We start from the raw sequence: 15,389 nt of genomic DNA on the forward strand, positions 1-15,389 counted from the left end.
TCTCCCTCCCTCGCCCCTCCTCACCATTGTGGTCCATGATTCGGCGCGGGGCACTGTGGGAACGGAAGTGCCCCGCGCCGGAAGGGAGGAGCCGGAAACGACTGAAGGGAGAAACCGGAAACTGTCACTGGACAAGGGGGTGGGGCGTGCCCACGGGACAGCTGGGGGGGCTGTGGCGCGCGATGCGGCGGTGGTCACCATGGCAACCAGAACACTGCGCACCCGAGCGGGCAGGGCGGAACGGCACGCCGCGCGGCATGCTGGGAAACGCGCTTTGCCCTGGCGCCGAAGCGGGTCTGGTGCATGCCGGGAGCGGCAGGTCCCCGCGAGCTGCGCCTTGGCCCCGATGCATGCCGGGAGCTGTAGTTCCTCCCCCCCATGTTGAGGTGGTCGTAGGCGGCGCCTGGCCCCGCAGCCGGTCCTCTGCACAAGCAGCGTGCGTCTGACAGCGCCCGTGGCTGTCGCGGAGAGCTCCAGCCTGGCCGCGGCCTACCAGGCCGTCGGAGCCAGGCTAACGGGGGTGTAGCCGGGGGGCGTCCATGCCACCCCTCTGCGTCCTTTGCCCTGTATTCATCCTACCGGGCAGGGGAAGGACCAGGAGGTGGTTTCCCGGGGAGGTCAGATCCCCTTGAATGGCGTTGCGTAGGGCAGGTGGAGACGTGCCTGATGCACTGCAGACAGGCCCCCTACCACGGTCTGCCCTAGCAGCGGTTCCCAACTTTGTTTGTCCCAGGACCCATTTGTAAGCATGGATGGCCAGTGCCCCTCGCTGCCGACCCGCGGCCCCTGTGTGCGGGGTGAGGGGAACTCTGCCAGCTTGCACGGGAAAAGCCACACTTTCTCATGTTTTTCACCTTTAAAGGAGAATCCATTTCTAAAGTGTGTTGAACCATTTCTAAAGTTTGTTCGTAATCTTTACATCTATTCTTGCGACCCCCCCTTTTGGGTTGAGACCGACAGGTTGAGAAACGCTGCACTATTGCTTTTTCGGCCTGTTGGCAAGTAAGACTCGGAGGCATCCGAACCCCCAGACCTCTGGGTCTGGGGCCTGCGCTAGGAAGCCTGCCATGCATTTGGGAGTGTCTGAAACCCTAGGCTGAAGAGCCCTGGAGGGAAGATACTTGCCAGTGGTAACACTATATGGGCCTGAATGACTCGGCCCTGCTCATCAGATGAAATTCAGAACTAATTTGACTGATTTGACCAGAGACACAAAATTTAAAAAGACAAAAAACAAAACCTGAATGAATCCCAGTTAAAATCCCGAATTTTAGCTGATTTTGGATTTTAAACTTCGTTACAGAACAACAAGGAAGTTTTTTTGCCTCCCTGCCTGCCATCTGACACCTCCAGGGAAGGGATTCTACCTGATCAACACATCAAAGAGCTACTCAACACAGCTCACAGACACACTCATGGACCCAGAGGAACAGACTTCCATCTTCAGCTCCCTCTGTGCAAAAATGAAGTTTATTTCCTGCCTATGGGGACTTTTTACCATCTTGTACCATCTACACTTTTCCCAGAGACCAACGAAGGGACTTTAATCCCAAAAGCTTGCAGGAAAGGACAATTTTCTTGCCATTTTCCAGTTGGTCTAATAAAAGGTATCATTTTGGAACCAAGAGTTCTAGTTTTTGTATATCCCAGTTAAAATAGCACTTAAAAAAAAATAGTTAGGTCCAGTCCCCCCATGGCCAATCTTGCTGCACGGAGGGTTTGGGGGGGGGGGGGGTGTCCCCCTGCGGCTCATCTCACTGCCTGGGATGGGCCACAGCAGCCAATTGCTGCTGCACCTGCTTCCAGGAGTGGCTGCTTCCGTTTCTGGGAGCAGCTGCAGCAATCAGCCAGTGAGTGCTTGCAGGGGGGGCACTGGCACTCCTGCCTGCCCCCCATCGCCTAAGCAGTGAGCGCAGCCAGTCAGGGGGTACACTGGTGCTCTCAGGGGGTTCAAATGCATCCCCATGCACTCCCTACACACGTCGCCAGTAATTGGGTCCTTGCTCAAATGGTATGGCTATGGAAGCTCTGGCTACAAAGTGGTTTGCTGCATACAGTGTGGATAGGGCAGCAGGCCTGGAAATAGGGGTGGCTCTAAAAAGGATCAAAGTGTATAGGAACCGTTAAGTTCTGCTAGCACCTAAGTGCTGCAGGGATTAAGAACATAAGAACTGCTATTTGCTGTGTCAGACCACAGGTCCATCTTGCCCAGTGTCATGCAGTGGCAATGTCCAGTTTCTGTCTGCTTTGTATTTCATGCCTTGTAATGTTTTAAATGTGCAACAGCCTCACTTACCCCAGGTAATTTCCTTCCTTCAGTTTTAAAAATGTAACTATTCTCCTATCTAAATGTATTTATTAGTAGTAACAGTGGGGAACCGTCATTTCTTACATAGCTGTTATTGCTTTAAAACTAGGGGTTAAAATTCCATAGCTTTTCTTGTAATCTTGAACACTGTGTAAATTACTATATTTATGCATTCTCACTAACTTACATTAGCATTGTTTCTTTGATATGTTCTATTACAAGAGAGAAAGGGTTAGTTTATATCCCACTAAACCAACATTAGATAATGGGTCTGATTCTGATAACTTTACTCAAGTTTCAGAAAAACCTACCATATTTTTTTGGCTTATAATACATATTTTCCCCCAAAATTCAGGTCCTGGAAATTGTGTGTGTGTGGGGGGGGGGTGTTATGGTCAAGAAAATATGGTAACAGCAGTGCTTGCTACTTCAGCTTCTGCCGGGGGAAAGCACAAGTAAAGGGGCACTTAAGCACGCTGCTGCTGGCACCGGGTACTTTCCTTCCCCTCCCCACCTCTCCACACCCCCCCCAGGCTTTCAAGGAAGGATCTTTATTTCATTCTGCCTTTCAAAAATAAAATGGGTTTTATTCAGGGGTGTGTTATACATGAGGAAGAGACAGCATTCCCAAAGTTCTACCTTCAAACAGACTAATTATGGACGAAGGCAATATCATAATGCAAATAGTATCAGACTAGCCCCTAAAAATCATAAGTTAGCAATATATTACCTGGTCAAAACATTTCTATATATGTTTGATATCAATTATGATCTTTAACAGTAGGGCCTGGTTACTAAAAATAAAATTAATGAACCAAGTTTCTCAAATAATAGTGTCTCCTGATGAGCCCAATTTTTATGTGGTTATCATTGTTGTAGTAGTACAATAAGTTTAATTTTGCATGAATAAATTTCATCTGTCCTCCATTTTGATTATGTAACAAAGTTTTTTTATAATAAAACTTTAAACACAGAAGCAAACCTAGGAGTATTTTTAAAGAATCACCAAGATAGATACTTTTTTAAAGATGTTTTTGCTGAATGGGTGATAATGTTCTGCACATCAACTGCATGGGATTGAAGATATTTTTGCAGGTCAGGGCCCAGAGTTCTTACTGCCTATTGCTGCTTTTGTTTGAGGAATATATTATAATCAATTATTTACGTTACAGTAGCATCTAAAGATGTCTCCAATTGTGCCAGGCACTGAACAAACCAATCCAAAGAATTTGTAATCTTCTCAATGCTATGGACTATGTTACCACAGAATCATAGAAAATTAGGGTTAGAGGGGATCTTGGGAGGTCATCTAGGCCAAACCCCTGTTCAAAGCAGGACTGTCCCCAACTAAATCATCCCAGCCAAGGCTTTTCTAGCAGGGTCTTAAAAATCTCCAAGGATGGGAATTTCACAACCTCTCTGGGTAACCTGTTCTACTGCATTACTACCCTCCTAGTAAAAAAGTTTTTCCTAATACCTAAACCTAAACTTCACTTGCTGCAACTTGAGACCATTGCTCCTTGTTCTGCTACCATCAAGTGGCTATTTTTTCCGATAAGTATCAACATAGTATTGGGTCATTTACATCCACCAACCCTAAAACTAGTTGCAATTTCTGTCATGTTGGAACGGTGTTGTAGCCATGATGGTCCAAGACATATGCAAAAGGCAAGAATTTTTGTTGGTGATATCTTCTATTGAACCAACTGCATTGTTGGGATAGACTTTTGAATGCAATGTATTCTTCAACTAGGCATTGTATTTGAAAGCTTATCTAAGTTTATCCCAACCATGCAGTTCATCCAGTAGAAGCCGTCACCCACGCAAAGCCTTGCCTCCTGAAGTTTCTAGAAGCTATGATGATCTGCCTCCAAATTTTAACAATGGTTGATTCTGCGAATGAGTTCTGATCAAATGTTTTGAGTAGTTCAAGGGTATTCTGTCAACAGACAAAATGCAGACATTTCTAGAGATCTGTAGAATTCACAAAAGGAAATCAGTGTTTTCTTCAAATGCAAAGACTGGTCCCAGTTCAGATACTTGTTGTGAAACTATGTATGCACCAACATTAGACAAGTCCACATCATGACAACATCCATTTTTCTTCATGATGCGAGCCTGCGCATTGCCTGTTTGCAGTGATGTTGAAACAGTGAGGGTGGAAGAAAAGAGGTACATGATTAGTTCTGAGTACACAACATCTCTTACAACATTTTTGCACATGCACTGCTATATAAGCAGCTCAGTCCTGGATGACTGAATCTGCTAGGAAATATTCTTAAAAGGGCTGCAGTCTGAAGCAGTCTCTCTGGCTGATAGCTTTATCACAGATTTTGAGCAGGATTCTCTCCTAAACCCAGTAAAAACTGGCCATGAGAGGGCAGAAGTAGAAACCATCAAATATATTGCCAGTCTAGGATAAGACAGTTTCTTATTCAGTCCCTGAGGTAACCTTAACATCTTGGGAGGTAATTATGTTTCTTAGAACCAATTTGTGCTTGGAGGCAGACTGAACAGCATTTCTTAGTTGAAAGCAGCAAGCTTTTACAGAGCAGACGCAGGCATACTGCCTCAAGAGTGCTGAAGTGGAGATGCATGCTTACACATGGTGCCGGCTGTACTTTCCAAAAAAAATAAAAGATACTAACTTTTTCCACTAGCATTGTTCTCCAGGTACACAGAGACACACTAACTGTTCTCTCGCCTCACTTCTTGGCGTGCATCTCAGCCAATGCTTTCCCTGAAAGGGCCAGCCAGCTTCCAAGTTTTATGCAGCCCACAAGGCTGTGATATTTTGCGGGTGAGGAGTTGGGAATGCCAGTCAACTGGCCCAGAATATTGTATCTGCATGACTTGTTATGCTACTTTATTAAGACAAAAACAACATAAATAACAGCTGCATGCTCTATGCAATGGCATACCTCCTCCTGAACATCAAGTTCATCTTCAGGTCGGCTTGTTTCCGTGAACTCTATTGGTTCTTTAGATTCTTGCATGAGTGAAATCTTAACAAAGAGAAGTAAGTATTGTTAGCTAAAGGAACACTGTGGTAGTACAGGTAAAGCCTGAAATGTTTGAATGTTACTGCCTTATCCTGTAAGAACTTTTTGCTTTCTTAGATAGCGTACTCTGAGTGTGTTGCCTCAGGAGTGAAAAATGGTTTTGCACTTAACCAAACTCAATATAAACAATGTTTTTAATCATAAAAAACATCTTGAACTTTTTGTGCCACCTGACAGCATGTTGCCTTGTTTCTCAGAGGCACACATTATATGGAGCCAGGCTGGGATGTGCTGTATATCAGGCCAGCCCCACATGCCACATCCAGTACATGTCCCAGACTAGTCCTGTGTGCTGCTTGCAGCATATTTGCTGAGTCCAGCTCCAAGTGCTGCATGGGATATGTGCTAGCCTGCAGCACTGGGTAAGTTTGATACCCCAGCTCTAAGGTTTAAGCACCTTGGGCATGTCCACACATGCGAGCACGTGTGCTTGCAGCAGCTCAAATAAAAGTGGTGCAAATTTGAGCTGGGGCTTTTTTGCTTCAGCACTCGTGCTCAGACATGCACTTTATTGTGGAGCAAATTGTGCCACTTGGGGCAAAATAACCCTGTCTGGCTCCTCACAGATCTGCAGCCAGGGGGAGCTAGAGCCTGGGGCCAACACCTGTGCTGACCCCAGCAGCATAAAAAGCTGCTCTGTCCTGGCCCCAGCAGTACAAAAACCTACCCTGGCCAGTAGCTCAGGGTTACTTGACCTCAGGAGCTTCTGGGGCCCAGGCAATTGGTATCTGGGGACACTAGGCCCTTGCGGCAGCTAGACTGCTGAATCAGCATCCCAAATTAACTTTTAAAAATATCCCAAAATCCACATTCTTCCGCAATTAGAACAAAAGAGAGAGAGAAAGGGGGACTGATCAGATGGGCGATGTTTTATTATTATATTTACAATGTTAAAGAAATTTGGAAGCCTGCCAGTGTCTCTAACATCATAATAAAATAAATCCTAAATATCTATATGTTTTAATGTTTGCTTTGGGTTTCCTTATCACATGGTGGGTGTGTGATGGGGGGGATGTAGGGTTTGTAGGAGAGGGTGGGAAGGCGGGGGTGGATGTGGAGGGATGTGAGTCACTGTGTGGGTAGGTGGTGTGGGGGGACTGTGGGTGTGGGGGCTGCTCAGGAGCGGTGGGTCCCCTGCATGAACGCCGCATGCCCCTGGCGGCTGGTGGGGCACAGGAGCACTGACAGCGGTGGGAGCATGGTGGCAGTGGTAAGCGGGGAGCTCCTGCAGATGCTGCTGGCACTGGCGGCAGCAGGAGGAGGGGTGGCGAGCAGCGAGCACTTATATACACCACTGGCAGCGACATCAGTGGCCAATGGTGATCACTGACTGCCCGCAGATACCACTGGCAGCTAGGGGAGGGGGCTGGCAGCATCACCAATGGTGCCCTGCCCCTCCACAGGGCAGAGCCCCCTTCCCCCTCCTTCCAGCACATGGACTACTTTGCCTGCAGGGTCCCAGGCCCCACCCCCAGGGCTACAGCTCCCCCCCCCCCTGCTCATTCCCCTGCTCTTCTCCAGCTGCCCTGCCCCTCCACAGGGCAGAGCCCCCTTCCCCCTCCTTCCAGCACATGGACTACTTTGCCTGCAGGGTCCCAGGCCCCACCCCCAGGGCTACAGCTCCCCCCCCCCCTGCTCATTCCCCTGCTCTTCTCCAGCCTCTGGAGGCTGAAGATGAGCAGGAGAACAAGCAGGAGGCTGGAGAAAATAGGAGAATGAACAGGAGGCTCGTTCCCCCCACCCCTGTTGGTTCCCCCAGCTCCCCATTCATTCCCCCTGCTACACATTCATTCTGCCCGCTACCCATTCATTCCCCCTGCCCCCTGTTTGTTCCCCCTGCCCCCACACACACACACTCACCGGCAGTAGCAGAGAACAAGCAGGAGGCTGGAGAGAGCAGGGGAAGTCTCCAGCTTATCTCCAGGGGCTTGTCTCCAGCCCCCTGCTCATTCCCATGCTCATCTCCAGCCTCAGGAGAAAGCAGAAGGCTGGAGACAGCCCTGGAGACATTCCCTTGCTGTCCCCTGCTCTCCCGAGGCGGGAGACAAGCAGGGGAAGGAGCAGGGGGTTGGAGACAGCAGGGGAATGTCTCTGGGGCTGTCTCCAGCCTCCTGCTGATTCTCTGGTACTGCCGGTGAGTGTGGGGGCCAGGAGAGCCAGCAGGGAGCTAAGGGAACAAACGGGGGGCAGGGGGAAACTAACCAGGATTGGGGGACATGAGCCGGGAGCTAGGGGAATGAACAGGAAGTTGGGGCAGGCAGTGTGCTTCAGGGCTGGGGAAAGGGCCAATCACAGGGACGCTCTGGCACTCTGTCAGGGCGTCTCTGGAGAACTGAGCCTCCAGTTGCCTGACTCTGTTTTTTCCCCCGGGTTTGACCCCTGGATATCCAGGAGTCTCATTTTGCTCCCCTCCTGCAAATTTGCAGCAGGGGGAACATTTTTTTTGTTCCCGCACGTGCTTCTTGCAGCATCTCAAAGGGGTTTGAGATGCTGCAAAAGGTACGCGCGGGCTCGTCTGGACGCGCCCCTTGTGTTTTCTAAACCAACTCTACAGCTGTTTCCTAAGTGTGCATCACTTCAACAGAAACAGCAAGAACTTCTTGCAACTAGTGGCAGCCGTCAATCCTCCTGGATCATGGTGTATGCATGAGGGCCACCCAGACCTTCAATGCACATGCCTGGGCAGGAATTTTTTTGGAGGAGTGGAGGTTTTGCAACTAGTAGAAACATCATAAAATATGTGATTTATGATCCTCACCTTTTCGAAAATAGGGTCCTGGATGTCTTTATACATAATTTGACTCTTTATGTGGAGCACAGCATCATGGACCGTCAGGAAAAATATGTCTTTTCTGATGTTATCGTCAAAGAAGGCACATTGTTCCAGCTTTGTTATAATGCTGTCTAAATAAACAAATTGTGAAATAGACTCAGACTATTATAAATTAATACGGAATATATCAAAGCAGAGGTTAACAAATATCAAAATGCACAGCCCAGGGCATTTAAAGGTAACTGCTATGCAGATAACTGGAGCTTGTTACAATGTAAGCAGTAGACAAAAAATTGAAAGTGTTGATCTATTTTTGTTTTCTTATCTCTCTCTCCCACCCCATAACTTCTTTGTAAGCCTGCCAAGCCAGATATTCTTTAATTGATTTGCTTTTCCCTTTTGTTTACTAAAATCATACTTCCAGAGACACAATCTACAAAACTACTATCAACTTTATTTTATCCCGCACATTGTACAAACTAGTCATAAAGATAAATTTATGCATTTACCTTGATGTGATGCAAAGTATACTCTCACATCAATTCTCTCAAACTCTTTAACTATCTGCAAATGGAAATGTTTTTGTAATAAATAACATGTCTCAAGTGTATTTTAAACTGTATATGTATTCCCAAAAGTTAATCACATTTTTCATTTTATTTTGTCTACACCCTCCAAAATCGTATGTTCCATTTATTTGTGGAAACATAGAAATTGCCATACTTGATCAGATGCAAGTGTAGTATCCTGTCTTTGACAATGGCCAAAGATTGATTATTATAGGTAGGATTGCCTGATACCTCTCCTTATTAGATCACCTTTCATGTTGCTTTAAACCATGTTAAGTTTTAATAGTAGGGCTTCTTTCCTTTCTTTCTGGAAAATTTCAGTCAAAATAGTTCAGTAACTTCTGACAATAAGGCTAGGAAAGAATACCTTGATTTTTCAATGTTAGAAAAATCTGACCTTTTGTTTTGAACAGTGATGTCTAATTTGACAGGTGTGTGCATGCCTCGTCAGAAGTATGCTTTATGCCATTTCTGTGTAAATGGACCCAAACCGGCCAAGTTATAAGCCTTTGAAATACTGTAGTATGTGTACGTTCACAAATCAAAAGACTTCTTTGGGTTTAACAATTCACATCTCCAAAAATTCGACATTCCCTGAGCGCAGGTCCTCAAGCTGACTGTACTGCACATGTGCTATCCCCAGAGATCAAGTGAGCATGTTCCATCCCATAGCATCTGTGGGCAACTAGACCGCCTATCACCCATTTCCACAGAGTAACTGATCATGTCTTTTTAGCTAAGGCAATAGAAACAAATCTGGGCTTTCTGTATAATGGCTGCAGGTGATTGCTCGGATCCTAGATGAGTCACATACTCAAATTGAGCAGAGTCGGTCCTCCCCATGTTCTCTGTGACAGTCTCATTGCTGGATCATAGGCAGCTCATAGAAGGAAGATGTCTGATTTTAAGACAAGGAGCTGGAAGGGAGGAACTTGGACTGGCTTTGGATGAAAAGTTAGAAGACTAGAGATTGGAACTGTCACAAACCAAAGTTGTGAGTTTTTGTTTGTGTGCGCTTCGGCACTGCTAAATTATGTTCCCGTTAAATTGCAGCTTCTTTGCACGGTGGAGTTTTCTGCTGCAGAAGAGAACCCCGGTGCAAAAGAATTCCCGCCACCAGTAGCTTTCTTTGCAGGGTGCATTTCTTTGTTGCAGCACAGAAATGCTCGTTGCAAAGAGTTCCCGCCATTCGTATTCAAATTTGAGTCCCATTATTGGCCAGTTTTAAATTATTCACACGTGGCGGCTAGTGATTGGCTTGCTAGCCGTATAAAAGGCTTGAGTGGTTTCCGCCCAAGTTGGAGGACTCCACGAACACCAGGAGGAGGAGACTTCATGCTGTGTGAAGATCTCTAAGCGCTGCGGAGCCTATCGGACCCAGCATTTCTAAGGCAGGCACCAGGGGTCTGATCAGCCTCTAGCCTCTCCCCGTCACCGAGCGCAATCCTCGACGTATCCCTCTCCCTGCGCCCTGCGCGCAAAAGGATCCACGGAGCCTAGCAAACTTCGTGTGAGTCTATTTCTTGCCAGCTGGAACAACTGACATAGTTGTTCAGACGACCGGACTACCTCAGAGCACAAGTTCCACGGAGTCTAGCAAACTTCGTGTGAGTCTATTCAGAGCTCTTTTGTACGAGTACCTTCTTTGGTTGGCATGACGGGCTCGTGGTTTAGAGCCTCCAACCGGATGGGCTAGAAGAGTGTTCACGGGAAGGAACTCTAGTCCACCTCTTATCTTTTCTATCTGTAACTGTAACTCAAGCAAGTTTTCCTGCCTGCACCGCGACCATCTTTGGTGTAAGTAAACAATCTTTAAATCAACCACTACGCCTCCATGACTAATTCTAGCCCGTGCGTTCCTTACCGCCCCGCGGTCCCTTCTGACCCCGCGTGCCCGGGCTGCTGGCCACAGCCTGTGTGCACAAAGACGGGTCCGCATATCACTCCCAGCTCGCACATGGCGACATGGACGGGATCAGGAGGCGGCCCGCACAGGGACCAGGCAGGCAAGGAGTATGGGACTGGGACAAAGAGTGAAGAGAATAAAAGACACAGCACTGGATGAAGGGTATAGGATAGGTAGTATGTAGCCAGTCCATGGCCACAGGGTGGCTGTGATGCCCCCTGGTGTCTATGCAGCCCCTCTGGCTCAGCTGCAGATCTTCCCTTTGACCACTCACCCACCATGCTTTGCTCTTATTGAAGGTTATATAAGTGAGGCTGCCTAAGTACCACCTGCTGGTACACAGATAGCCTGTTGCTGCTGCTTTAAGAACGAGAGCCAGGGCAGGTAGAGAAGTGGCAGCAGCACAGGCTGGGGACTGTTTTGGAAGTTCCTGGCTTGGATAAGACTCCTGCACCGTCACCGCTCTCCTGCAGGGTTTGCCGAAGGTGCAAACCCTGCTTGTTACATTTCTGCCTTTCAGTGACTCCTTTAGATTAAAGTAGCAGAAGCTGGTGAGTTGGATCTAAAGGTTGCTACCTTGCTGATGAACTGCATAGGTATTTATGCAATGGAATTTTCCTTTTTTCTTTCTCTCTGAAAAGCCAAGGAAAATTACTCACACAGACTACATCAAAAGATATTACAAAATTGCAAAATAAACCATTCAAAAGTTAGAAATGGCACCATTACACTTGCCTGTAAAACCTTTATTTGTCCTTTGTGTGTATGAGACAATGTTTAATTTCATGATCACCTATAATCTCCACCCAGCCCTTGCCTCAACCAGTGCACTGGGTGGACTTGTTCTTGGGATGAATCGGGGTTATATAGGAAAGGAAACCACTCAGTGTAGCACCCCTGTCTCACGTGTTGCAGAAGTTAGGACTGCAGGAAAAGAAGCAATTATCTCATACTGCAGGCAACTGAAATTTGCCCTGAAGAATTGGACTTTGTCTCTGCCATAGATGTAATACTAAGCAAGTCACTTAAACAAGATTTTCAAGTTCACTAACTGTGTATTCTTCATTTTCTGGGTACATAGTTTGATTCTCTGGAGTCTGAACTGTAGATGTGCCAAGCTATCACACCTATAGCTGAAGGCTGTGAAAGATATACTATAAAGTACACCATAACTAAAGCACTCTGACAAAGCGGGTCCTAGGGGTCTCAAACAGGGCACTGCAAACTGAAGGAAATTTTCAGCTCTCTCTCTGCCTCATTTCCCCCTTGACAGAATGGGGATAACATCACCTTTCACCTTACACTAGTACTGTTAATTACTCTTTGGCAAACACTAAAATATCACAGTGAAGCCCATGGGGAAATTAATCATTCTATTTTTGCATCATGGTTTCAATAGCATGGAGGAAATAAGGCATGGGGACCACATGTTGATTAATATGAGCAAAACAGAATACTGAATAACTATTTGTTAAGTGAGAACCATCCATCCTATAGAAAAACAGTACAAATGTTATTAAAAACTGTATCAAAATGCATCTGTAGGGGGACACTAAATTAAGATTGCATAGACATTTCCTAATTTTAGTAATCAACTTTGCAGACTTTAATAGTGTTCTTTTCATATAGTTTTTGCTGTTTGCTCCTAACATAAATAGGCCAACACCCAATCTGTTATTACAGAAATAATAAATATGATGCATTACTAATCACAAATGTTTTGGAAACTCAAAGTTAATTTCAACCAATCTAATTTACAGGGTAATGGCTAGGTTCATTTTATGGAGTAATAAAAAAAGAAGGCCCTTACCGTTCTTATGGACCTCACAGCTACAACATCCAAGAATGACACTGCTCCAAAATCAAAAATTAAACTGTGGATAGGCACTTTGGGAACATTCACTTTGACTGGGAGCTCTGAATTCCAGTCCACTTGGATCTCTATTTCTCTAGTTGGAATTTCGAGATCTTCGGACTCTTCTGGATCTTCATCAGGCTCAAAAGCTTCATTTGCAACACCAGAGTCACTGATGATACCATTCTAATTAGAACATTCAATACATTACTTAATCATGAAGAAAGATTTGGGGACTTCCCCATCACATCTTATGCTTAAGCAATAAATAAAGGAATCCATATTTCCTTCACTATTTCACATCCTGTACCAAGTGACCCTGCACCAAGTGACTTAAATGAAAACAAGACTGAGCCAATGAACTTCTTCCTGCAGAGTCTACATTTTCTTCCTTTTTCTACATTTTTTTTCTACAAGGAAGTGGCTGCATATGGGAAAATAACTATCCAAAGACATCTAACAATAATTGATGGTAGCCAGTTTATCCTCGAGAGCCTTAGCCTGGAGTTGTTTTTGAAGTATGTTTACTACATTTGATGCAATGATAATAAACTGAGGGGCAAGTGTTGTGTCACCACTTATCTGAACATTTAATCACATAAACTAGAAGAAAAAATATATAATAATACATAGTATAATTAGGGCCAGGACTGACAAAAACTGACACCCATTTTCAGCTGTCAAATGTAGGGGCTTTAATAGACTTTCTAGATAATCCCTGGGACTAGATAGCTCTAGTCTTCAGATAAGAAAGCCCACATCTAGATACTTGCAGAAGTATTCAGCTGTGTAAACAGCCATTTTATATGCACAGGAAAATCTTGTCCCCTTCTAACTAGGTATTGACACTGTGCTGAGGCCTGTAGGAATTGTGAAATGTACTGTAATTATACAATAGTTGATGGGATGTTTCATTATATCAGGTGCAAGCATGACAATCTTTCAGGAAACCAAGCTTTAAGCAGAGAGAGACTATGTAAATTCTTGTGTTGGCAGGATGAAATATGGTGAGCCATAGATATGCTAATGTAAGAGAAAAAGGTGGGTGAACAATAGCAAGGAGGTTATGCCAAACTGGGGCTCCAGAAGGTCTAGGAGGAAACCCAGTAGGAAAAAGCAAGGAGAAAAAGAAGGAGAACAGTAAGGCATGTATGGAAGTTTCCTGCTAGATCTGATCAGATTCTAGAAATCAGCAAAGATGGTCTAATAAGAAAGCTAAAGGGGTAAAACTGAGCAAGAGATGTTCTTTGCTACTGTGAGTTGGATCTGCTGGGGCCAGTCAGTATGGGACAGATGAAATCTCCCTCGCTAGCCCATTTTAAAATATTTTGATCAAACAGTAATTGCTGTGTGGGTGCAGTCATTAATTGTAACATTATTATAACATCATTATCTAATGTATATAGTTGGTATTTTGTTAGTTTAGAAGGTTTGTTTAAAATGACTGTAAAACGCTACTGGCCTTTGGATTTAATAAAGGAATTTTAGCTGAATTATTGTCACTGGCATTTCTCTCTCCTCCTGGGGAAACCTGGGGCTAAAACACTGACAAGGTTACTCAAACCCTAAGGCTGAAGTAGCAGTCAGAGGAAGTCTACTGTTGCTAGTATCCTGCAGTGAAAGAATTTATTTTCTTTAGTCCCTGAGGAATACTCCACCATATAGTTCACCAGCTGTGGTCAAGGTCTGGAGATAGCATCAATTTTGACATCCCTGTTTTGGATGCAGCTGTCCTGTTCAGATACCCATGTTTGAAAGTTGCTTAGCAATGATGCACCAACACTTTGCTATGCAGTTGTGCACCTTTGGACTTCTCATCTATAGCTGGTAAAAGAATCTTCTGCCACAGGTTCTTTCCTGGATCAGTGCTCCACATAAAACAACCCCACCAGGGGAGATGCCGTGTTGGATCTGCTCCTGGCCACGGGCAATGACCTGGTAAGGGGTCTGCGGGTGCTCGACCACCTGGGCGACAGCAATCATCGCCTGCTGGAATTCACCATCCAGCGCAAGGTGGCAGAGGCCCCCAGCAAGGCAGCAGCCCTGGACTTCAGGAGGGCGGACTTCAATGAGGTAAGGAGAATAGTCGGGGAGGCACTGAGGTCCCAGGGGGGAGGGGAGTCGGGTGTCCAAGAAGAGTGGTCGTTCCTTAAGGAGGCGATCCTCCAAGCCCAACACGGATCCCAACATGGAGGTACTCCCAACACGGATCAAAGGGGGCAAGAGGGCGCAAAAGCCCCCATGGCTCACCAAAAGCATACGGGAACATCTCCTAGCTAAAAAGGAGGCGTACACCCATTGGAAGGGAGGGGCCATCAGCAGGGAGGACTATACCTTGGTTGCTCGGGGCTGCAGAGGGGCGGTCAGGAAGGCCAAGGCGGAGATGGAACTGAGACTAGCTACCCGGATCAAGGATAACAAAAAATCCTTTTTTAAATACATAGGGGGTAAAAAGAAGGTACCGGGTAATGTGGGGCCTCTGCAGGACACGCTAGGAAATCTGGTAGTCGCACCAGACAGCAAAGCTAACCTATTTAACTATTTCTTTGCCTCCATTTTTCTGAGCAGGGACCGGGTCACCCGCCCACTAGGACCCCTGTAGGTCCCAGGGGAGGCGCACCCAGGCCTAGGGTCAGTGAGGACCTAGTCAGGGAACCTCTGGGGGACTGGACGTATTTAAAATCAGCAGGTCCTGATGATCTCCACCCCAGAGTGCTGAGGGAATTAGCAGAGGTCATTGCGGGACCCCTGGCACAGCTTTACCAGTGCTCATGGTGCTCTGATGTGGTACCAGAGGACTAGAAAAGGGCCGATGTGGTTCTCATTTTCAAAAAAGGGAGGAAGGAGGACCCAGGGAACTACAGGCCCGTTAGTCTTACCTCGGTCCTGGGTAAGCTTTTTGAGAGAATTATCCTG

General features: G+C 46.1%; 2 protein-coding genes across 2 annotated transcripts in view; both read right to left on the reverse strand.

Annotated features, from left to right (window-relative positions):
• The window catches only part of CBLL1 (Cbl proto-oncogene like 1), an 8,447-nt gene extending 8,358 nt beyond the window's left edge, over window positions 1–89 (reverse strand). The window contains exon 1 of the mRNA XM_006026432.2: window positions 25–89. Within this exon, the coding sequence (XP_006026494.1) occupies window positions 25–37 (13 nt within the window). The 5' untranslated portion in view covers window positions 38–89. The remainder of the gene's footprint in view (window positions 1–24) is intronic.
• Window positions 90–3,713: 3,624 nt separating this feature from the next.
• SLC26A4 (solute carrier family 26 member 4) overlaps window positions 3,714–15,389 on the reverse strand; it is a gene marked incomplete at its 5' end in the record, with an annotated part of 40,543 nt that continues 28,867 nt past the window's right edge. Inside the window, 5 exons of the mRNA XM_025207377.1 lie at window positions 3,714–4,437; window positions 5,230–5,313; window positions 8,129–8,274; window positions 8,653–8,707; window positions 12,429–12,659. Coding sequence (XP_025063162.1) covers window positions 4,414–4,437; window positions 5,230–5,313; window positions 8,129–8,274; window positions 8,653–8,707; window positions 12,429–12,659 — 540 coding nt within the window. The remainder of the gene's footprint in view (window positions 4,438–5,229; window positions 5,314–8,128; window positions 8,275–8,652; window positions 8,708–12,428; window positions 12,660–15,389) is intronic.

The sequence above is a fragment of the Alligator sinensis genome, unplaced genomic scaffold (genome assembly GCF_000455745.1).
Source record: "Alligator sinensis unplaced genomic scaffold, ASM45574v1 scaffold100_1, whole genome shotgun sequence".
NCBI lineage: Eukaryota > Metazoa > Chordata > Crocodylia > Alligatoridae > Alligator > Alligator sinensis.